Source organism: Varanus komodoensis, unplaced genomic scaffold, assembly GCF_004798865.1.
Source record: "Varanus komodoensis strain SLA01 unplaced genomic scaffold, ASM479886v1 scaffold40, whole genome shotgun sequence".
NCBI lineage: Eukaryota > Metazoa > Chordata > Lepidosauria > Squamata > Varanidae > Varanus > Varanus komodoensis.
The window spans coordinates 3,220,622-3,244,645 of NW_025335942.1; the positions used below are offsets into that span (position 1 = coordinate 3,220,622).

General features: G+C 46.0%; 2 protein-coding genes across 3 annotated transcripts in view; one reads left to right on the top strand and one right to left on the bottom strand.

The window, feature by feature from the left end:
* Positions 1 to 13,465, top strand: part of CTNNAL1 (catenin alpha like 1) — a 48,406-nt gene extending 34,941 nt beyond the window's left edge. The window contains exons 12-19 of one of the 2 annotated variants that reach the window (XM_044442809.1): positions 5,860 to 5,897; positions 6,832 to 6,882; positions 6,980 to 7,134; positions 8,295 to 8,343; positions 9,094 to 9,150; positions 9,841 to 9,960; positions 11,630 to 11,713; positions 11,802 to 13,465. In XM_044442809.1, coding sequence (XP_044298744.1) covers positions 5,860 to 5,897; positions 6,832 to 6,882; positions 6,980 to 7,134; positions 8,295 to 8,343; positions 9,094 to 9,150; positions 9,841 to 9,960; positions 11,630 to 11,713; positions 11,802 to 11,972 — 725 coding nt within the window. In that variant the 3' untranslated portion in view covers positions 11,973 to 13,465. Of the gene's footprint in view, positions 1 to 5,859; positions 5,898 to 6,831; positions 6,883 to 6,979; positions 7,135 to 8,294; positions 8,344 to 9,093; positions 9,151 to 9,840; positions 9,961 to 11,629; positions 11,714 to 11,786 lie in introns of both variants that reach the window. The other variant, XM_044442810.1, reaches the window with a different exon arrangement.
* A 136-nt stretch (positions 13,466 to 13,601) lies between these two features.
* Positions 13,602 to 19,204, bottom strand: ABITRAM (actin binding transcription modulator). The gene is made up of 6 exons (XM_044442814.1): positions 18,997 to 19,204; positions 17,609 to 17,660; positions 14,845 to 14,974; positions 14,337 to 14,413; positions 14,190 to 14,259; positions 13,602 to 14,089 (listed from the first exon to the last, which is right to left on the bottom strand). The coding sequence occupies exons 1-6, from the start codon at positions 19,136 to 19,138 to the stop codon at positions 13,964 to 13,966; spliced, it is 597 nt and encodes a 198-aa protein (XP_044298749.1). The 5' UTR covers positions 19,139 to 19,204; the 3' UTR covers positions 13,602 to 13,963.
* Positions 19,205 to 24,024: the final 4,820 nt, after the last annotated feature.

Genomic DNA, 24,024 nt, shown 5'->3' on the forward strand with positions numbered 1-24,024 from the left:
GGTTTAAGATGTTTCTTTCTACTCACACCATGTGAAGACTGTAGAAATGTTTACAGAGAAGAAGCCTTGCCGTATTTCATCCACCTTGATTTGCTTATCATGTTTCTTCACTGCCTGATAGCCAAAGCTCTGTTTTGTGGCCCTTCCCAGGTTGCAAGCTCTGCTCTGCAGCTTTTTCCAGAGTCAGTAGCAATTGGCTAGTGTCTGTGACCCTGCTCGCTGGGACACATACTCTGCAATTCTTTTTGCCCTCTGGGTGTTCGAAGGGGAAATAAGGGCAACGATCATCAACACCCAGCATGACACTTTAAAAAAAAGGAGGAGGCAGGGTACCAGAATTCGATTTACACATTCGTTGTGTAAACTGAAGTCATATAGAAGCTGAGCTCACATCAGACCGAGAACAACGCACCGTAGCTTTGCATCCAAAAGGCAGATCCTCATGCAATCGGGGAAGTTTCTAGGTAAACTCCAAGCCATGATTCATGTGTTTTGAAAAGTGGTGTGGAAAAGGAATCTCCAGAGGTGCAATTTTTCTGCAACGGTAGAAAATGTGGCATCTCTGGAATGTTCCCCTTTAAACCGGTCTATTCCAAAGCTCCTAATTATGGCCAGACTAGATGGCTCAGAAGGCCCCTTCTGACTCGCTCTGTTTCTATGTTTCTAATTATGTTCCTCCTGGTCCTTCTTTGCATAATGGTTAATCAGGCCCAGGCCAAAGGGAAATTTTATTTCCTATTGGATGTTTTGTTTTAACGGTGCTATCCAACCTTGCTGGTGCCCTATATGGATTCCTTGGCTCTTAAAAATGGAAGAAGTTCCTTGAGTCCTGTTTAAAAAGCTTTCTCTTCCTTTGTCCTGTAATGAGCATTTGATCAGGTGTGTACATGGAAGGAAAAAATTAAGTGCAAATACCGGCCCAGTTGGGAAAGTATGAATGAGCACCCTTTGAAAATAGCATAGTGAACAGAAGAAAGGAAAATAGGTTCCTACTGCACCTGGTTTTTCTTCCTCATTTTAGTTCCTGAATTAAATTTACATTATATAAATTTATATTTATATTTAATTAAATTTTAAAAAAACTTCTACTTTGGTCTTTTGAGGCCTTGGTTCTGTTTGATGCAGCTAACGCTGCACTTCTGAAATGGAAGACCCATTTATGTCTATTATGATTTGTATCTTTACATGGGGGAAAAACATTTCCGTCTCATAGAATTAGATCCTAAATTGAGATTGCAGTTTAAAGAAAGTTTAGTTCTCTTTCAAATGACCACAGTTAGTGTAAATAACTTTCTGCTTTACGCAGAAACTGTGTTTCCTTTAATACTTAGCTGCTATATGGGAGAATTTGGCCATGTATAACCCGCACTGAAATTGGTGGGGATGGTTAGTCATGAACTGAATTATATTTCATGAATTTGTAGTGAGAGGTTAGCACCGCCAGCCCTCTCTGGATTAGGGCCCAAGTCTGAAGGGTGGATGCGCGTTCATAAAAATGCCGTGGATACATGGGGAAGACCTGCAGTCGCTCTCCCCAACCTCTGTGCTCTTGGCCATCAAGGCAGAGATGTGGAATGTCTTCTCTCACACAGCACGTTGCTGTCTTGTAAGGCACTTGTGGAAAGCCAGCAATGCTGTGGCAAACACAGTGTCTGTACAAAGTACAAGGCAGATCTAAATATTTAATTTTCCCAACTGAGCCAACTGATACCTGCATTGCTCCAAACGAAGGAGGTAGAATGAATATTTGATATTTTTCTGTAGCTCTTTTCAATTGGAATCTAAACCCAAAGCACACCTTTCCCCTTTAGGATCGAATTACGCCTAAATGACCTTAACTTTCCATATTGGTAAATGGTTTTGCACTTTAAATGTATAGTATGAAATTGCCAACAAAATGTTTGCTTTATTTTCTAGGTAGACCTAGGAAATTTTACATACTATGCAGCTAAAATCTGTTGAGTTTTTGTGCATTTATGCAATGACCTAAAGGAGAATGGAGGACAGGAGGTAGCCTTCTAAAACAATTTGCAATGTTTTGACGATATTTGGCATTCAGTGCAAAACTTGAATCATGGGATGACACATGTTCTTTTTTCAACTCTGCCTTATTCTTCTGCAAATTAATTTTGCACAGACATTTTAGAGGTGAAAATTTGCCCCTAGAACTAACCTTTCTCTTGAGGGGAAGCAGCCTAAAAAATACTTATTACATACAACCAATTTATTATGTTACTTCTGAGAGGGAAAGATCACTTTAAGACAGGCCTCCCCAGCCTGATGCTCTCCAGGTATGGGGTACCACAACTCCCATCATGCAGGCTGGAAATGATAAGACTTGTAGTTCTAGCACATCTTGGAGGGCAGCCGGTTGGAGAATCCTGTCTTATATTAACACTTATACCCCAGAAATCATTTTTGAAGGTTTTGTTTAAACATCTAAACACACATAGTGTCATGGCCTTAGATGATCTTCCCACCTGACCTATGAGCAGACCTGCTGCTTATGGATCAGTGGGGATTAGTATTTGTCTGGAAAAGAAGGAATATAGACTGAGCACCCTGCCACTCCAAGTTTTCTTCTAACAGACTGTTTATTTAATGCCTTTGCATACCAGCCGGTAGCCAAAGGAAGTGGTGGACACTGCACAGCCTGAAAAACTTTATCTCCCGCAAGACTATGCTGGAAAAAAGCTGTGCTGAGAGGAAGCCCTGCCCAAACGAAGCACTTTGAAGTCTCCGACTTCTAGGCTTGATTTTAAGCACATGTTCAGTTCTCCCACAGAAATTAATGCGATATAATACATTTAACCAATCCAGTATCTTGAAAGCAATCCAGCTGCTACTAGTTTTCCAATCTGATTTTTAAATCTGTTGTCTGCTTCAACCCATGACTTAACACCACATCCTCTTCCTCAGCGCTCACTCAATTCTACCATCACTGCATTGATCCGGCTTTTTCCCTTTCTGTAAAAAAATCTGGGAGCGCATTCTGGATATTGGGAGGGATATCCTTGATTTCTTTGAAAGAGTTAAGTTTGCAATTGCATATTTCTGCTCTCGAATAAAGATGTCTCTATGCTGGAAGTGGGCTGAATGTTTGGGGGGCTAAGCCCCCTTCATGTCACCCCTTATTTTACAGACATAGTATTTTTACAGTAATGTAATTTTTTCAGCTTGTCACTTTACAAATGGATTTGATATTGGAAGAGAGATAGAAAAGGTCTGCTTTTAATGTCTGTGAGGCAAATGCTGTTTGCTTTTGATGATAGTTAAAGACAGAAGAGCAACCAAAATGTGCTGGACACATTCTAATAAACCGAGTGTATTTTTACAGTGATCTGTTTGGCTCAAACGTGATCTGTGTTTTCCTTACTTCATGGGAGAAGCAAGAGTACCACTGGTTCACCTGGCACCCCAGCACACTCTCCATCACTTGTTTCTCAGCTCCCTCCTTGTTCTCAGCTTGTTCCTGTTTTCCTTTTGCTAAGTATTTTTCCTTTCCTTGGCCTGTTCAGGACTTTTGCACCTTTGAAAAGCTAGGAGTGAGTGAAGGGAAGAGAAACACCACCAAAATCACGGTTGCTTCTGTGCGCTTTCTGCTGAAGTACTTGGATTTTGGCAAGGACCAGAGGTGGAACATCGATTCTGACTGAGTTTTGAACTGGCCCAGTGTGATTACGAATGCATTTCTAGCTCCTACCAAGCAGTGCTCCACCGGTTTCTCTCCCCTCACTTTCCTCCTCCCTCTGAAATGGATGATCTAGAGCAGGGTTGGGAAAACGGCAGCCCTGCAGGAGTTTTGATCTCTTATAACTCCCAGGATCCCTCACTATTAGGCTTGCAGACTAGGACTCAGAGGAGATGGTAGCCATTTCGCTATTTGGGCTACAAGTTGCCAACTCCTGGACTAGAGGGGTATTCCAGTATTCTAAATGTGGGATGTCTGGCAGATTAATTTTTTTTCTTGGTCTCTGGGACCAAGGCTGCTACTGACTTGTGGCCTGGTTTGCAAACGCTTGCAAGGAAGGAGGAAATGGGCATGCCCCCCCTTCTCATGCATCACATAGGACGCAACATGCCCCCCCTTTTTAAAGGGTCAAGCGTGCCAACCAATCGTGGGAGGGAATAGCAGCATGCCAAGCTGGCCTCCCTGTGTATGGAACATTACTTGGTATGTGTGCCCTAGGCAGGTGTGTTTATAAAGACTTTCCGGTAGCAAATCTTTCTTTACATCTCACTGCAAAAGCTTCAAATGCCCGATCTTTTAGTGTACTGCAAATGCAGATCGCAGATTAATTAATTTGCCTCTCCAAGTGCCATTTTGAATCGTCTTGAAGAGGTAACATTCGCCTGTCAAACCTATCTGTTCTGCAGTGAAAGAGCAGCTCAGATGTAATTACATCAACCTTGTAAACAAGTCCCTGAAAATAATGGGCTTCAAAAGACTTTTGTGCAGACAAACAGGGAAATGTAGGTAACTAGCTTTCTACCAAGCGAGTAAAAACATCTCTTTCACCGAGCAGAACAATCTGTCCTTGTTCCACCAGCCTAAGCGCAAAAGTCAACTGGGTTAGTGGGGGAGAGTGGGAGCCGTCTGCCCTTCTTTCCCTGATAACCCAGTTCTGTCTTTCTGGTCATCTGTGGCTACTGGACAAACTGCTAAATAGAAGGCTGAAATAGATGGGTGTCAGGTATGTGAAAATTTCTACTCTGAATGCCAAACCCCTGTAGCCCTTCTACATGCCTCCAGAATCCTTCAGGTGACGTTCATTTGATCTCAGGAGATGGGACAGATGCAAATTTGAAGCTTCAACCAGCTCACTTATCTTTGAAAACTACTGCTGTAAAGCAAGTTAGATAGATAACTGCCTATGTATCCAGCCATGGAAATTGCTGGGAGGGGAGACGCTATTGTAGCTCAGACACGGTATGGAAATGGTCAAGGAAGCTTGCTACAATCTGGCATAAAGTCTGAGGTACTAACTGCCCTGCTATCTAAACTGGTTTTTGGGGAGATGTCTAAATTAAGTCACTGCCTCGTAAAGACATTTCAAACGGTGATTGATGTGATAAAACAATACTGGCTATAGTCAGCCAAAATAAAGTACTCTAAAGCCCCATTGATTTCAATTGGATAAAGTACATGGACCCAGATACCTCTGGCTATAGAGTGACTCTTAAACTCAATAAATTAAAACTGAATTTGGTTTCAAGTGGAAGAGATGCTAGCTCATACTTATCCCACTGAAATCACTCCTATGCATTGCTGCTCAGAAGAGGCCCAACTGAGCTGAGCCTAATCTGATCAGTTTTGGGCAGCTCGGGATTGTGTCGTTTAGAGAGGATACCCCAAATGCTTCACATTCTTTATCTCCATCATCTCATCCTCTTACAGCCAGCAGTTTGGATGGAAGCTTGTAACATCAGGGCTTACTTGTAGCCACCTCCTAACTTTCACAGCTTAAGGCGAACATTGAACTCTGGATCTCTTAGCTCACTGCCCATTCTCTTAACTGCTGCAGTAGTTCTTGTCTGTGATGTTGACTTTCTCTCCCCTGTAAAATAGTTTTTCTCACTTGGGCAGTCAGAAAAAGTAATGGAAGATTTTAGAAATGCTCTCATTGAGGAGGAGGCATTTCTACTGAAATGTCCAGGGTTCCAGGAGTCCAAATGTAAACAGTAGCAGAATTTCCCTTTTTTATACTGAATGCAGAATGCAAGTCCTTTGTGATCAGGGAAGAGGAATCTTTAGAGGTAGGTAACTTTAAAAAATACTTTAAAAGCCTACAGAAATGACACAAGATGTGCAGTGTATGGATGAAATCTACATAACCAATTTTGATATGTTACTCTTAGGAGAGAAGCGTGCATACCTGTCTCTGCCCAGGCCAGGGGTAAGTTCACTTTTAGGGAGGTGGGGACAGCCTTACATTTTTCATAGGGTGACAAAATTAATTCCCTCCATTCCTTCTGCCACTGCCTCATTTACCCCCTTTCCTCCCAATGACAGAAGCAAAATGTCAGCTTTATGTGTGTGCAGGACAGAGAAACCTGTCTGCATTTATATATTCTCTTAAGTCAAGTTTTGAAAAGTGAAGCTCAGATAATGCAGTTTGCATTACTGCCAGCGGAAGTCTTTTCTCCTGTTGGAGGATTATGAAAGAATGTTACAGAGAACTCGTGGAGCCTTCTGGGCAGGGATCTGGAAGGGACCTCAAGGCCGCTGCATTTCCCTCCTGCCAAAGCATTGGCAAAGCAAATTGATGGCGACAGTGTCCGAGAAGGCCCATTTTGGGGGACTGATGATGCTATTTAGATGCAGTCTAATTCATCGTGGGCTCGCTGCCCATTACATAGGTGACCTCCCTGACCTGGTGCCCTCCGAGTGGACTGGTCTCGAGTGCCCACTCAGCAACGGGGGGGCACCATGTTGGGGAAGGCTGAAGCGGACAGTTCTGAGCTAGATGCTGTGACTTCGCCTATTTGTAAGAGAAAGCAACTTGTACCAGCAAGCACATAGTTCGTATTGTGTACAGTGTGTGCCTGATGAGTTTTCTTTTCCTTTTTTGACTTACTCAAACGGATCTGTATGCTGCGTGACATGATTAAAAATGTCCCTGCTGGATGGCACTTAGCAGCAGCACTCGTCCACTGACCTCAGGCTTCTGGAGCGTCTTCCAGAAGCAGCTCCACTCCACCTCCCCACCGCATCGCTCCCCGTTCTTGAGTACAGCTTTGCTGGGCTCTAAAGCACAGATAGAGTCATAGTAATGTTGGGACGAAATGCCATTTAGTAAACGCTTTCTCTAAAAATATTTTTTTAAACAGAAGCATAATGCAAATTTGAAAGCCTTAAAGCAAGTCAGGCTTGATAGTGAGGTAAGATGCTCGTTTCATAGCTAGTCCAAATTTGCTCAATTTATTAGCTGGAGTAATAGAATGAACAGAAGGGAAGTAACTTTTATATCATTTTCAGGAGCAAGGAAAGCTTGGAAAATTAGGTTTAGAACTACAAAAGCTGACAACACGTGTAGACTCTGAGATGGAGAAATGGGAAGACCCAGAAAATGAAATTGTACGGCATGGCCAAGGCCTTTCCAGCATGGCCTATTCCATGTACCTCTTTACAAGGTAATAACCAAAGGAGCAGGGAAGGAGGAATATTAGAAAGAAAACAGTTTATAGCAGATAAAAATCATCCTTTGACTTTAACACTCTCCCCTTGTCAAAAGCTAGATTCTGTTTTCCTTGGAATTTGACCTTTTCGTTGCATATGTTAATTCAGTGTCTAAACTAGGTATAGATACGTGGCTTGAACCTGAAATGTAAGTTGTGTTGTAGCATGCTGTTTCCCCACAGCATTGGCTGGCTGATATCACCTCACATTATCTTGCAAGCCCTGCTTCATGTTGTTAAGGGGCAGATGGAACTTAACACATGTGGTTGCCGGTTTTGGAGCAGTCACACCTTTGTCACAACATCTAGTTTAGTTTGACCCTGAAAATCACCATGTAGAAAATGACAGTGCTATATAAAAACACACGTACTAAATCTTTTTGCTGTTGAAGCGAAATGCAGCCCGACCTGACTGTAGAAACTAGCCAGATGACTTGAGGAAGCAGTACTTTAAGAGCACCAATGAGAGCTTGTGCAATCGGGCAGCCGTGCCCCAAGATCTCATCCGGAACTGAGGAAGATACCGGGAGATGCCACACAGCTTAGGAGTTCCACCCTGCCATCTTCGGCAAGGTTGGAAGACGTCTCGGGGAGCCTGTGTTCCTAACGGCAAAGCAGGCATCTTTTTTCCTTTTCTAAACCTGAAGGAGACCAGGGAAAATAAATATAATTGCAGGGACGTCTTGCTTTTGTGTTGCATATTTGCAAAGTCCGTTCTTTTTGTCATGTGGATATCCAAAACACCTGCAGCCCAGTCCTGTGTAAGTTTCCTCAGAATACAGTGGGACGTATTCCCAAATGTGTAGTCCAAGCCAACACAATTAATTTTAAAGAAGTCGCCACAAAAACTGCTCTTGGGTTGATAGTGGAGTGATGCCAAATCATCGGTTTCCTGTATTTTTAGCAAGGTTGATGCCCAGGCGTGAACCAGGGCTTCCAACTCAGGCTGTCAAGGTACCAGTTCCTTTCCTAAACAAGCATTTTCTAAACCACTGAACCCCCTTATTTTTTCTTTCGTTAGTTTCCGACTCATCCAGAATTATTTGCTTGTAGATTAAACTGTCTTTGCTCTTATTGGTGGAATTATTTCTCTGTTCTCTTTTCCTCTCATTTAGGGGTGAGGGACTGCTGAAAACCACCCAAGACTTTTTTCAGCAGGCAGAGGTAATGAAGCAGCCAAAATGAGTTCATAAGCTCCTTCGAAATGGCTGTCAGCAAAACGTTATTAAGACGTCTAAATCCTTGAACAGGTCTAAGGTCCTGAGCAGAAATACCTAGCAGTTAAACATTGGAGCCTGTGGTGCTCACTGTGAAAACAGCTGCTCAAGGCTTAAATTCATATTTTTCTTCTGAACCTTATTCCTCCAGTGGAGCAATGTAAATTTTAAAAATTGTACTTTCTGTTTGAAGATGCTGCACTGGAGCCGAGAGGGGAATTGGGGCTTCCTTCATTCACTGCGAGTTAATTTTGCATCCTTCCCCCAATTGTATTTGGGTGAGGAGGATGTTTTTTTTATCACCACCCACACTTGGCAATTTCCCTTGGAGGAGCCGGTCTCTCCACCCCCAGTAACCTCATCATTCCAACCTGCCACACAGAACAGACCAGAGAAAGGAGTGGGGCTGTCTAGTGGAACCGGTATGTGTTTGGAACGATGCTGCCAATGAAAAAGCCCCGGCACTGGTGCAGTTCGTGTGAGCTGTAACTCAAGCAGCCCATCAGCTGCATAGGGCAGCTCGTGAGGGGTAGAGAGTGCCCTTAGTTTTTTGCCGGCCAGGACTGGAAAAACAAGTGCCGTGTTGTTTTGGGCTACGCTTGATTGATTGAATTGGCAGGCTGGTTAGAGAGTTGAGGGGAAACGAGGGCTTTTGTTCTTGGAATTCTTTCTAACTTTCTTCCCTTTTCTGCATTAGGCCTTTGCCGCAGAAGGATTAAAGCTTGTTTCGGCTCTTCTTGCATTTTCTAACCAGGTATGGAACATCTTTCCATTAAAACTTGCTTTATAAGCCCCCTAAAATCTCCTGTCACAATGCTTTAATGCTAGAACTTGCTGGCCTTTGCTTTTCAGGATATAAATTACATAAATTCTGTACAGCTCTGTCCAATGTGGCTGACCTTAACCCTCCAAATGGAGAGATTGAGGAGTGTCCCGTAGAGGGTGTGGAAGGATCCTGATGGCAGAGGTTACTTCCACAGTTCTTCCATGCAGCAAAGGCCATCTAAGTCCTTTGCCCCAGTGCACGAGGAGCAGCCGCTGAGCTCCCACCGGGATGCATGGCCCTGTGGCAGAGCCGCAGCCCACTGCTCCTTGGCCCTCAGGACGCCCACCAGTCTCCGGCTCCAAGGTCAGTCTTCCAACAGCCACTGTGTGTTCTGTGGCTTCAAGTTGTGCTTGCAGTTCTTTCTGCATGGCAGAGGGAGCAGCAAGGTTTACCCAAGGACAAAGCCCTTACTTAGCTGTTGAAGGCCTGGAAAAGGACAGAGGTGACTTTCACCTCCAAACTCCTGCATTCTAGTGGAAGTTTAGAAAGTTATGGGCAGCCACATGGGAGGGGTTCTGAGCTCAGACTCTTGACTTCTCTGGCCAGCTTGCCTGTCTAGTTGGCCACAAGATTTCACTCATGGTGTCCACGTGCCTTCGTGTCCGACTTCTCTTTCAGCTGGAAGACGATGACAAACCGTTGCTTCTGCAGGAGATTGACAAGATGGTCCCTGTTTATCAACAGCTTCAAGTAACAGCTAAAACCCCAGTTCAGGGCAAAGCGGCAACTTTTGCAAAGGTAACAAACTATCTAATAGGTTTTAAACAAAAGATTTTTTTTCTATGTAAACATTTTCCCATTTTATTTTTGTTGCTGTTTCTGAATTGTTGTTGTTGTTAGACGCGAAGTCGTGTCCGACCCATCGCAACCCTATGGACAACATTTCTCCAGGCCTTCCTGTCCTCCACCATCCCCTGGAGTCCACCTAAGCTCACACTGACTGCTTCAGGGACTCCATCCAGCCACCTCATCCTCTGCCATCCCCTTCTTCTTTTGCCATCTATTGTTCCCAGCATTAGACTCTTCTCCAGGGAGTCCTTCCTTCTCATTAGGTGGCCAAAGTATTTGAGTTTCATCTTCAGTATCCAGCCTTCGAAAGAGCAGTCAGGGTTGATCTCCTCTAGGACTGACCGGTTTGATCGCCTTGCGGTCCAAGGGACTCGCAGGAGTCTCCTCCAGAACCACAATTCAAAGGCCTCAATCCTTCGGCACTCAGCCTTCCTTATGGTCCAGCTTTCACAGCCATACATTGCAACTGGGAAAACCATCGCCTTGACTATACGCACTTTTGTCGGCAGGGTGGTGTCTCTGCTTTTTAGTATGCTGTCTAGATTTGCCATAGCTTTCCTCCCAAGGAACAAGCGTCTTTTAATTTCTTGGCTGCAGTCCCCGTCTGCGGTGATCTTGGAGCCCAGGAAAATAAAATCTGCCACTACCTCCATTTCTTCCCCATCTATTTGCCAAGAAGTGAGAGGACCGGATGCCATGATCTTAGCTTTCTTAATGTTGAGTGTCAAGCCAACTTTTGCGCTCTCCTCCTTCACCTGCATCAAGAGGCTCTTTAGTTCCTCTTCACTTTCTGCCATGATGTTTCTGAGTAGCATGTAACAAAACCTAGTATTTGGTTCTGCATCTTGAACCTTGAATGGAACCATTCTGAAAGTCTTGAACTTGGTTGCCATCCTGAATAGCAAACCTCCTTACAATTGTGCTGCAAAGATTGAAACACAGATTAACCAAGCAGCTCACGAGCCTTCTGGAAATAAATTTTGTGCTGAACAAGTACCACTAAGTCCGCAAAGAAATGTGGCTCTCAGACTTTATTTTTAAAAGACAAATCTCTTTATGTTATCACTGCTTGTAAAAAGAACATCCAGGTATCGTTCCTGCATTTTAAAACGTGGCTCAAAAACTGACGGGTAGCATTGTCTCGTGAAGCTCATCCCGGATGGATCAGCAAATTGCTAACTTCACAATGTTAATAAAAAGAATAAAGATGGTTTTCCTTTCTTAATAGGCTCTCTTAAAAGTATGTGTGTCAGCATCTGTGCTTTGAAGAGAAGCTGTTACCTTTTTAGGAAATCTAAAATAAAAAGTCAGTTTTAAGGTGATGAAAACTTCAGGACTTTCGGCAAAAGGCCAGAATAGGTGAATTAGAGTTGTGGAGGCGTGCTCTTAAGCTCTGGTTTCTTGCTTGTCCACTGCAGTGGGGCTTGTACAAGAGAAATGGTTGAATTAAGACCTTGACTTCTTTTGGCACAAGGAAGAAGAAAAAGTCCTAAAGGAGGGAAACTGTAGTGGAGACTGCGCTGCTTATGAAAGGGTGCTTAAGGGAAGTATTCAAAACAAGAGTAGTTGTTTTACATGGGCATGTTTCAGTAACACCCCTCATTTGCTCCGTATTTAGGTGGACACCTGTATTCACAAAGCAAAGCATATTCTGGATGTCCTTGCCCAGGTTCTTCCACTGAGCTGCAGGTTACTAAGAAAGGTGAGGTGACGTGCGTGTAGCTGGGGCAAGATGAGGACATTTCTGGGTCGTGTGCTACTTTATTTTTGATCAGATGTATTTATTGCAGCACAAAGCAGGAAATGGCTATCTTAGAGTACATCATCCATGGAAAGAAAATGGGCTGCATGCAGCCACACGAGAAGGCAGAGGTCTGGCTGGGGGAACGGATGCCTTTGGGATCAAATCCTTGGAACAACATGTGGCGAACCTCACCGTGTTGGAGAACAAACAGTTCTAAGATGCTTTTTTAGGAATGGAAAGTTTCCCATAAGGGAGTTGTACACTCAGCCTCTCCTAATTGCTTTCTTTTGAGAAAGGTGAAACCGGGTTAGAAAAAGCTGCTGCAACCTTTTCACATCTAATAGATGTCACGGTACTTGGCAGGTAACAAAAGTGAAAGCCAGCTAATGGCTGCCTATTTTTGTAAGGTGAATAACTTTGGGTTCACTGTTAATACTGCTAGTTATGTAATCACGTACACTTATGAATGTCTTACTCTTCAACCCCAAAGATGCTGCTATGGATGCACATGGACTTAGAAATGCTACATGAAAAACTACTGGTATTTTTGTTTTGTTTAATCAATATCCTAGTGTGAGCCTAAGACCGTATTCTATAAATAGTTGTTGTGCTGGGCTTAGAAAAGGGATGCAACAGAGGCTGGACTGGTGTCAAAGCTCCCAGCCAAAAGTGGCCCATCACGGATGCCGCTCTTTCCTCTTGGCAGGTGATTCTGGGGTGGAGGAAGAGGCAGGTGGCGTCTCAAAGGGCTTAGGTCCAGAGGGATCCCTGTTGCTCTCCCTTAGAAGCAATAGTTACAAGAAAGCTTTAATAATGAAAGCTGCCTGAAAGCCTCACATTTCTCAAATACATTTCCAGGCTTATTAAACAATTAAATTTAAAAAACCCTAAGTACTGTTAATGAGGCCAGCTACAATTAAGAGCTTGCTGTTGTCTTGCTCCTTTGTGTATGATGCACAACTTTATCAATTCATGGAATTTTACAGGATTATCTAAGCAATGTTACCAGAAGTCACTTCTAAGGAGTCTAGTGGGACTAGCTCCCTAGAACTCCAGCCTTGAAAGTAAAGCTTGAGCCTTCACTTTTAGCAGGTGGTAGAATAAAATTCCAAGGTAGTTAACAAGTGTTAGCTTTGTTACTCACTACAATGGGCATTATTTGTTTTGTAGAGATTAAAAATCCTCTTCGAAGCTTGTTTTAGATATAAATATATGCTATACTAACTGAAATATCGCTAAGTGCACTGGTCCTATGTTTCATTGTTAAGATTTTAGTACCGTCCTTCATCTGGAATACTATAAACTGGAACTCCTAGAAAATGATTTGGTCTTGCTACAGTCAACTGTAGCATTAGCTTTTACTGTGCCTTTAAGGCAGGAACTGGACAAATCAGTAGGAAGCAGAGGATGCCCACTCCCGTTTGACTCCCGTGTGCAAAGTAGAGGCTGTGGGGCAGGACGTGTGTGTAAATAGTGGAGGACTTGATCATCTGCTGCTGCTGCTCTTCTAGCACTAGCCCTTTGCCCGCTCCCCTTCTGAGAGATGTGCAGAAAGGTGGCGGGTGTGGTGGAGATTTAAGTATCCCGCTCATCATTTCTGTCCTGCATATGCTGCCCCCCACCCCAAACACACACTTTGCACACCCGAAGCTAACACAGGGTAGTGCTGGCCGTGTCGGCTAATGAACGAGTGGTTCATGTTTGGCTGTCCTCTGTTTTACCTCAGTCAGTTATATGACACTAACATCTTCAAAGTAACAAAACATAACAAGAGACTGATGATTGCCTGTAGGATTTGGGCTTCGCTAATAGAGTGGAGGATTATTATTACACTGTACTGTGAAAATTCTGGTAAAGAAACGTTTTTATTGACCTTAGAAACAGGACAGTATTTTTGGTATTGCTTCTTTAAATATAACAGAACAGTTAGGGTCCTACTGTCGTTAAGGTATACTGAAGTTCTGCAGAGATCACTGGGAAAAAAATTAAGTACATGGTTGATATTATTAATAAATGAGTCTTTAGGTGCTTAAAACTTGTCTTGATTGTGTTTCATTTGGCTGAAAATGAACAGCTTTTTAGTCGCTACTCTAAATTTTAGGTAAAAAACACCATAAAGTCACTTTATCATGGGATATACTGGAATCTGTCCTAAACAACTCATTTTTTTCTGCTACACAATATTTAGTTCTCATTCTGTGTATTGTATCATGTGGAATTAAAACGTTTTGACAAAACATCTTCATATTCTTTCTGTGTCAAAAGCCCCCGAGTTACTCTTTTGCTCTCTTCAAACTTTGGTAGTACAACTGCAATGTATCCTTCTGTGGAAGGCTAGAGGAGGGAAAAACAGGAGAAATCAGATAAAAAGTAGAAGGGAAGGTGTGGAAGGGGAAAGTGTTTGAAATTTGAAAAAGCAGTTTTAAATTCTCACCTTTTCTTGTAGAAGAGCTGGATTGTCCAAAATGTTTTCATTCACTTCTATCAGTCTCCCTCTTATACAGCTGCAGAGAGTTTCCAGTTTAGAAAAAGTGAAGATCAGTTGAAGCAGTTTAATGCAAACAAAACACCATCGGCTTACCTGTATATGGTATATTCTTCTCCGTCTGAGCAGAAAATGTGACACAGAGGGGCAAGTTCTGTTAAGAACTGAGCACCCTGGATAAAAACAAGGCATCCAATTAATTGGGACTGTGAGAAAAGGACAAGCAGCAGGGGAATACATTCTGACAACAAAGAACAGGCTTTTTTAACAAATTCAAGAATCTATATAGAAGGTCTTGGGGGCGGTGGGAGGAAAGGGATGGGGGTCTGGCTTTGCCACAGGCCATGTTGAAAAAGGGAGGGTGGGCCTTGCACACTCATGCCTTTGAAAGTATGTGCTTGTACAACTATGTGCCCCCAATGGACATAAATACTTAGGCCACACAAGTGCGAAGCAAGAAAAGCAAGGGCTCCATGTAAACCATCCTGATGTTAAAATTAGAGCTCTTACTCTGGGACATTAGGATCCGTGTTCTTTAAAAAGCTTTCTAGACCATTGCTAGTTAAAGCGAGGTTGAGTTACAAATGAAAAGCGCCATACCCACCCTTTTATATTTTCCAGAAACTTTATTCTGGAGTCTGCTGCAGTTGGCACTGATCTGGTAACTAATACTCTTAATTTGTCTTCTCTTTTGAAGAAGAGGATGGGCATCTGCTATAGTAATGACACAGATTCTGCAAGAAAAGAGCAATTGTCTATTTAGTCACCCTCTCAGGAATTCACAATCTGGCAACACTAAGAAAATAGATAAATGTCGCAGGTTTTTTAATAACTATTTTTAGCCAGAAGTAAAGAAGATGGCAAATAGGAAAATTATGTGCTAAACCGTTTCTATACATTACAGGATTTCACTGGGAGGTATCATTTATGCTCCGAAAAGCCATTTGTTGCCACAAGACTCAGGGCCTGATCAAGCGTACTTAGTATTTTATCCCTAAGTAAAACGTATTTTTAGCAAAGTTAAAGTTCAAAACTAATTCGCTGGATTTGAGCCAAAGACCTAAGTAATCCAACATTCTATCTGTAATAAGGGGCGGCCGGATCCCGTGGGGACTCCAGCATGGCATGAAGACGGGGGCCAATTCCACCCCAGCACCTGGTGCCTAGATGGATGTAGAATCTCTCAGCACATTCAACACCCCAAACACTTGTCCTCCAGATGTTTCAGACTTCAATTCCCATTTAGTCCTGGCCAATGTAGCCATTTGTTAAGATGCTGCTAGGTGAAGTCCAAAACATCTGGAAGGCACAACAGCAGGGAAAACTGTTCCAATAGAATATATTAGGGAAAGTGAGGGGTACAAAAATTGGAGATAATCTATTTCAGGCTATCGAGTGGCCTGATAAGGACTTTAACAGGAGATCTTTAAAAAGCATCCCCTGAAAACAGTAACACATCTGAGGCAGCTCCTCAGTCCAATCCCATGGGGTCCCAGATGTTTGCCTATGAAGCTCTACTCTGCCTCCTCCAGATACATAATTGGAAAAAGGTTGGGGAAAGTTACTGTTCCTGAACCTGCCACTGATTAGCTGTTCTGCAGGCAGGGAGGGGCCAAAAGAAGCAACTTCCTGGTCCCACTCAACCGTCTGCCAGTCAGGCCTTCTACCTTCATGTGCTTGCTCTCCTCCCAGCCTTCCCAGTCCCTAGAGCCTTTCCGAACCCTCTTCCTTCCTGGCTTGCTCTTTGCCTTGCCAGTTCCCCTTCCCTCCCAAGCCTCTAGCTTGGCAATTTCTCTCCCTCGCACCACCTCTCTTGACATGACAGTCTTGCACAGCAGCTGTAATGTGGCTGGCCACATCCTTAGGTGGGACTTCATGCTAGTGCCCGCAGCAATTTTTCAAATTCCAAAATGCGCCCCGAAGTCCAATGGCAGGAGATCACGATATAGGACTTTCCATAGTTGTCTGGGATGGGCTGTTACAAAATTCAGCGATTTCTCACATGGCACATACCTCCACTTCCTGGGCAAGTTTCAATAATAAGCTAGTTGCCCAGATTATAGTCCTATAATCCAGCCTTCCACAACCTGGTGGCCTTCAGAGGCATTTGGACCACAACTCCCAGAATTCCCATCCAGCAGGGCAGCTGACTGAGAATTCCGGGTGTTGCAGTCCAAACATGCCTGGAAGGCACAAGGTTGTGGAAGGCTGCTATAATCCCCTGACTACTGAAGGACAGTGTCTGTATTGGGGAAGGGGTGCATTTTTTTTGTCCTGCATTAGGCACCAAAATGTTGCAGGCCATCCTTGGGAAAAGCTCTCTGCTTGGAAAGAGGAAGGGTGTGCACTCAGCCAGGGCCTGCGTGTATGCACAGCCTGGGAAATTTAAGGCATCTGTAATAACAGAGAGAGCAAGATAGCACAGGAGTTGTGGAGGGAGTCCATACGAAAACCAAGCTGCAAGTTTTACAGGCTGCTGCTTGCCTCCTGCCCCCAGGATTGCTGGCTGGATGTAGTGGAAGGTGCAGTTGCCTGCACTGTCTCCTCACAGGAGAAGTGGGAAGCACCGGACCTGCATCTGCAGCTCCTGCTGGCTTCACCAAGTGTGTGGCAGAGAGGACAATGAACTGGCAGCCGAGAGGGGAGTCTCTGGCACTGGCAGGGAAGTGGCAAAAGGGAGAGCCAGGAGAGACAAGTGCTCATGCCACCACTGTCCGTCTCTCCTGCACGGTGTCTCCACTTCTTGAACTGCGCTGCCCGATAATGAGTCCCCTGCGAAACTGCTTTTGGATAAGTGATGCCCGTCTTTCCCAGGCTTGGGAAGGGTGACACATCCCTGATGGGAGTTGTAAGGTGACCTGTTACCTCGGCAGCTTTCCCATTGACCCATCTAGCCACCCATACCCAAGCCCACCCTCCACAAGGACCTGCCCTTCACTCAGTCCCACCTGCCCAGGGGCATGCTCAACCTTCATAGTCTTGATATGTCCTGCTAGCTGCAGGACTTGGGCGAGCAGACGCCCCCAGTGGCAAAGGGGAGAGTTCCTCTGAAGTGTCTTCCTTGAGCAGCCAAGACCAGTTTGCCCATTTGCAAGCCACAAAACAAAGAGTGGCTCACAGGCCTCTGTTCGGCCACCTCTGCTTTAGATGAACCACATCACCTAGTGGGCAGAATCATCTGACACACAATTCCTTGGAAATGGAAAGAACATTTAAAAGGCTCCTAAAATACAATGTATTCCTAGCCTCGGGTGCTTTCAAAGTGGAATTGTGACAATCCTATGCTCACTTACTTGGAATTTAACCCCCTTGAACCTAGAAGGACTTCTGAGTAAACGTGCATCTAACTGGGCTGTAGGAGTACTTACCTATTAGAATGCCGCAGTATGCAATGGTCCTCACATGGATTCCCTTTTACATCTGGAAAAATAAAATTAACCATTACTGGTACCTTCTAGGTGAGAAATGTGCAAAGTGCAGGCTCTGAGGAAGCCTTCCTCTACAAAAGCTAAAAAGCATCCTGGCCCCTCCAGATACATCAGTTGCAAGCAATGTTGTCCTATACTGGGGGCAATATTGCATGTCTGAAAAGAACAAAAAGGTCAGCAGGGAATGAAATGCAAGAGACACAGGCAGTGATGAGTGTACTGAGGCACAGGTATACATAAAATAACTTTATTTATTTATTTATCAGACTTATATGCCACCCTCGGGGCAGCTTACAAATAAACAAACATCATTAATATTAATTTATTATTATTAATACAATAAAATACAGTTGGAGACATCCTGGCCAAAGTTATTAAAATCAATAAATAAATCAACAATTAAAATGTTTAACTAAAAAGGTCTTGGCCTGGTGCCAAAAAGCAAAGAACGACTTTCCGTGACCATTCACAAAGTAGCGTTGAACATCCTAGCATAGACAAATCAATTACCATCTCTAGAGTTGCTACTCAGGTTACAATCTTATGAACACTTACTTGGGAGTAAATCCATTGATAACCACCAATGGGCCTACTGATATTACTATGCATATTATGCTATCAATGTATCTACACTGGGCATTGCAAAGTTACATCCGCAAAACAGCCAGGTCCCCCCTTGCCCCAGGGAGCTCAGAACCAGAGAACAGGGAGGCGGCGTGGATGATACGGGATGGGTGTCAGCACACACAGTTGGGTGCACAAATGAATGTTGCAGATCTAGTGCAGGGTTAGCCAGCGAACCATGCCTTCTTCCAGGCCGCTCCTTGCCTTCTCCCACCTCACCCCATCTCTCCAACCATCAACATCCCACGGAAACAGGGACCATCAGCCTTCACAGGGGTGTTCCTTGAATGCAAGCTGTGTGGGGTGCATGGCTTCCCCCCAGTGCAGCTCCGTCTAGGTATTTTTCTGCCTCCGCCAGAAGCTGCCATTCCCCACGCCTTTTGCCACACCATCAGGGAAGACCTGGAAGGGGCAATAAGGCCACCGGGTCCGGTCCCCCTTTGGGGGCTTTCCAAGAGGGGCGCTCGGGGTGCTCTGAGTGGCTGATGCCGACCGAGCATCCTGCACAGGGGTCGGCCTACGACTTCCAGTATCCCTCGGCCCGCCTGTGGACGGGGATGCTGGGAGCTGTAGTCCAAGGCAGCCGGAGGGCTCCCGGCCGAGGAAGGCGGCTTTGAGCAGCCATGCCTAGCGGCGGCCCGGCCCCGCAGAGGGTCCTTGGGCCTCACGGGAAAGCGGACGCGGGGCCCGCGCAAAGGCCTCACCTGGCTTGTACCAGCGGGTGAAGTACCGCTCCGTCACGCCGGGCACCGTTGCCATGGCAGCAGCCGGGGCCTCCGTCGCCATGGCGGCAGCCGGGACCGCCGTTGCCACGGTAGCTGCGGCCTCCGGCCCTTCCGCCGCCATGTGCCGGGAGCCGCGCCGACCCCTCGCCCCGCCGCCCAGCGGCTTCGGCGGCCGCGCGCAGCCCCGCGAGCCGCAGGCCGAGGCGGGAGGCGCGGAGCGGGACGAACGGCAACCCGGAAGCGCCTCGCGGGCCGGCGCCGCAGAGATGCGTGCAGAGGCGGCTCTCCGCGGCTGGGCGGCACCTTCCGGGTCCGCGCCGGCGGGCCAGGCCCGCGTTTCCCCGCAGCTGCCCGCCCACAGGGGGCCTGCGGTGCCCGGCGCGGCTGTCCCGCCCGCTCGGAAGGAAGCGCCGGCGGACGCAACGGCCTCTCTCCCAGGTTCAGCTCGTGTGTGTGTGTTTGCAGGGAGCAGAGGCCCCCTTTTGGGGGAGCCTTCCCGCCCCGAGGCGCTGTCTCGCGTCCCTGATGGCCGGAGAGGGGCTGAAAGAAAGGCTCGTCGCAGCCCTGCAGGGCCGGTATCCCTATTGCCTTGGAAGCAGAAACGAGGGGACGGAGGTCGCCGTGCTTCCCGCACCTCGCGAGAAGGCGAAAGGCTCCCTGCGGGAGGCCCTTAAGGAAAGTGGAAGGCAGAAGAAGGGGGAGACCAGCTCTGTGATGGATCAGTTCCATAACGGAAGCTCCAGCCTTGCGTGCACAGGTGCTGCCGTGGATCAGACATTTTGGAAGGCGCTCTTTCAGAGGGTCGACACGGGGATGAGCGATAGCAATCCTGCAGATTGAGGGGAGGGCGGAGGCGATCTTCGAGCCGCATGGGCGACCAAGCCTCCGCTCAGATTATAGCAATTGTCGGCGTGGCGCTGCCTTCCCCTTTCTTGCCTATTGTATGTAGGAGCCTTGCGAAGCACGCAGGGATGTTGTGTCAAATGTTTGCAAACCCCGAAGCAAGCAGAGATTAGATGGGGAAAGTGCGGGCTAGGCGAGCGCAGAGGGGAGCTCAGGTGCCCCCGCCACTGCGCTGGCTGCCCAGGCGGAAGCACGTGTTCCTGGTCGCTCTACCCTTTTACTATCTCTAGGAGCGCGAGACTCCGCCTCCTTTGAATGGGTTCGCGGCCACGTGCAGGCGTCTGGCAGCGGGTGGACCGAATCGCTGGGGCCCCGCTGTTGGCTCCCGTGTTTTTCGGATCGTGTGCACCGCGTTGGGGCACCTTTCGAATAAAACTGCTCCGACCTGGGCATTGCTCAGCAACAGCTCTCCAACTCTCTTCCAATCCCCCCCCCCCCCCCAGCAATAGCAGGTCTCCCCGCTCTTCCGATTCCTACTCTGTAAAAGTTGCTTTCCCGGCATGGGGATGAACCGATGCAGAAGAGCCACAGGAGCTATGGGAGCTGAAAGGAAAGGGAGTTTCCTCTGTGGGGGGTGTTCTGTGCAGTGCAAGGTGGGCGCCATGAATTCTGGACCTCAAAACCAATTCTTGAGCTGCATACGCACCCAAGTTAGATGAATGTTACTGGAATGCTTCATACATCCTAATCAAGGGAAGGTTGCATTATTTTCCCCATAACTTTGGGTTGGGATGCTTCTGCCCCAAGGGTCAGGAAGAAGTATTGTCAATTTATTAAAAAACAAAATTAGCCATGCTTGCTATTTTTCTTCACTTCCTGCTTCTGGTTTGTTTTAACATCTTGTTAGTGTTTTTATACTCCTTATAGCTGGTCCTGAAGCTGCTGTGCCTGTGAAATAAGAAGGGAGAGCAAGACCTCCCCCAAAGCAATGGGCTGGCTCTATAATGCAGTACCAGGGAAATCAGTGACCACTTCCAAGAACACTGGGAAACATCAGCAAATTAGACTTTGGACAGAGCTATGAAATAAGACTAGTTGTAGTAACAATACATGTTTTGGTATAGAGTCTCATTATCAAGACAAATTTGAAGCACAAATTGCATCATTCTCTCAGATCCTGCCACTGTAGAAGTCAGTTTTGTAAAATTAGGTTGAAGATTGAAACTCCTGCTCTGTAAAGCTAAAATATGCTTTAGGGCTTTTGGCAATTACATTACACACACACACTTACAGCTGCTCATACCATCAAGTGCTCAAGAATCCGGTTCTCTAGGAAGTGAAGGATGTTCCTCCTGCCACTGTTTCTATTTTTAGTATATGTAAGGTGTGAAAAAGTTGTTCTGATTCAACTATTCCATACCGGTAGGCTACTTCAGACACACACCACTGGACCAAAATACAACTGTTAAGTGTGCACAAAATGCACAGCTCAGAAGTCTTTTCTGCAGTCTCTTACCATCCGTTCTCCTTTGTGTATAGCACATTTCTTGTAATAACTTCCAATATGATGTCACTACTTCTGGTAATGTTTTTTTCCCCAGGCTTGTATTGCTGCCAACACTTTCTCCTAAATCAGGGCTGGGTGGATAAATTTCTTGTTTTGAAGGCCAATGGTATTAGATGCTTGCTTCCAGATTGCTGTTGCAGGGAGAATTCTGGCTGGCTGTTGTTTGTGGAGTTGTGAGGGAGATGGGAAAAATCACATTGTGGGTGCAATCAAGTCTTGGTAACCGCTGACAGACAAGACACATTTAGGGGCAGGGAAAGTAGCAAAGAAACACCTTACTGCCCCATTCAATCTTCCCTTTTTTGCCCAGTGGGGTTTTTAAGGGTTGCCTGGGGCCTATTCCACACTTGACATCTGAAACCCATCTGAGGTCTGCTGTAATAGATTTGCTAGGGACTTCCAGGAGAAGGTCTCTTGTGTCCAAGGTCTCCAAGTCGCAGATTCCAATGTCACAGCAGCTGAATCTGTCACAGTCTAGTCTGTGTTCATATTTTTAAACAGTTCTGAGAGCATTAGCTAATTGAACAGTAAAGAAATACTTCCAATAAATAACAGTTTGACTGGAGGAGTTTCAGTAGGTAGAGCTTGAGGGTGTTGACAAGGTGCTTGGGCAGATTTGTGCAACCACATCTCTATTCGAACCTTGCCCCTCTTGGTTTAAAGGTGGTGGTGGAGGTGGGGGGGGGGGGACAACTGGCTCAGCCAGGAAAGCCTCTTTGTCCTATGCTCCCTGAAACAGGCAGCCGTGAGGCCAATCCTTAAGAAACCCTCTCTGTGACCAGAACCCGAAAATTTTATGCTGGGGGTGAATACGCCTTTCCTGGGCAAGGACTCCAAGTAGATGAGAGCCAGTTCTGGACCCAATTCTTGTAAGGTGTTGTTTTCCATCTCTGAAGCCCTTCAGGGCTTGGGATCACAATACTGGCCAAAGTGCCTCTCCCAACCACGATCTAACCAGCTACAATGATCAATTCTGGAGGCCTGAGGGAGGCTCAGTTGGTGGCCACAAGGAATGAGGGTCATTTCAGTGGCAGCCCCTCAATTAGGGGAACAAGCTTCTCACTGATGCCTGCCGGGTAACAACCTTGCTATCCTTTCTGTTCCAAGTTTGTTGTTTATTTAGCAAGCTTCTATGCCGCCCCATTCGCCAAAGCCTTGGGGCGGCTCCCAACAATAAATACACAATTAACCATATAAAACAATATAATTGGAGACGTCCTGGCCAAAAATATAAAATCAATAAATAACATTAACGATTAAAATAACGTTTAAAAAGGTCTTGGCCTGGCACCAAAAAGCCAATGACAGCGACACCAGGTGGACCTCTCTGGGGAGCGCATTCCATAGATTGGGCGCCACCACAGAGAAAGCCCTCCTCCGGGTAGTCACCCTCCTAATGTCCTTCACGGAGGGCTCCCGGAGAAGGGCCTTTGCCGCCGATCTCAAAGGGCAGGAGGGCACGTATGGACGAAAGCGCTCCTTTAGGTAACCAGGACCCAAGCCGTTGAGGGCTTTATAGGTGATAACCAGTACCTTGAATTGGGCCCGGACTTCAGTGGGGAGCCAGTGAAACTGACGGAGGACTGGAGTTATGTGAACACAACGCCCAGTCCCCATCAGCAACCTGGCAGCTCTGTTTTGCACCAATTGAAGTATCCGGGCTGTCTTCAAGGGCAGCACCACGTAGAGCACGTTACAGAAGTCTAGTCGGGGAGTTACCAATGCGTGAGTCACTGTTGCCAGGCAGTCGTTCTCCAGGTAGGAATGCAGCTGGTGAATCAGCCAAAGGTGAAAGAAAGCGCTCCTCGCCACTGCTGTTACTTGAGCTTCCAGCGAAAGCTCTGGATCAAGGAGCACTCCCAAGCTGTGGACCTTGTCCTTCAGAGGGCGTGCAACCCCATTCAGGACAAGGTCAAGGTCCCCTTCCCTGAAGCCCAATTCGCCTACCAAGACCTCCGTCTTGTCTGACTTGAGCTTCAGTTTATTGGCCCTCATCCAGCCCATTACCTCAGCCAGGCACCGGTTCAGTACAGCCACTGCCTCGCCAGGATTGGTGGAAAACGAGAGGTAGAGCTGGGTATCATCAGCATACTGATGATTCCGCAGCCCACACCTCCTGATGACCTCTCCCAGCAGTTTCATGTAGACGTTAAATAGCAAAGGGGACAAAATGGATCCCTGCGGTACTCCATGGCATAACTGCCATGGCGCAGAGCCATAGTCCTCCAGCACCACCTTCTGGAATCGGCCACTGAGATAGGAGCAGAACCACTGCAAGGCAGTGCCTCCAACCCCCAATCCCACTAGCCTATCCAGAAGGATACCATGGTCGATGGTATTGAAAGCCGCTCAGCCATGGCTTTTAAGAGCTCCAAATAATGCTTGGGACATTGTGTTAGCTGTTTAACAGATCTTCTTGGTTTAAATTGTTCAACTATTTAAGTTATTTAAAGTTTACAGTGAATTCTTAGAGTGTTATCCATACTGTACATTGTATTTTACTGTATTTAAACATTTTGTTGCAAGCTGCCCAGAGCACTTTACATTTCGAGTGACATTGAAATAAATCATTATCATCTTGCCCCATCCCAGCTTTT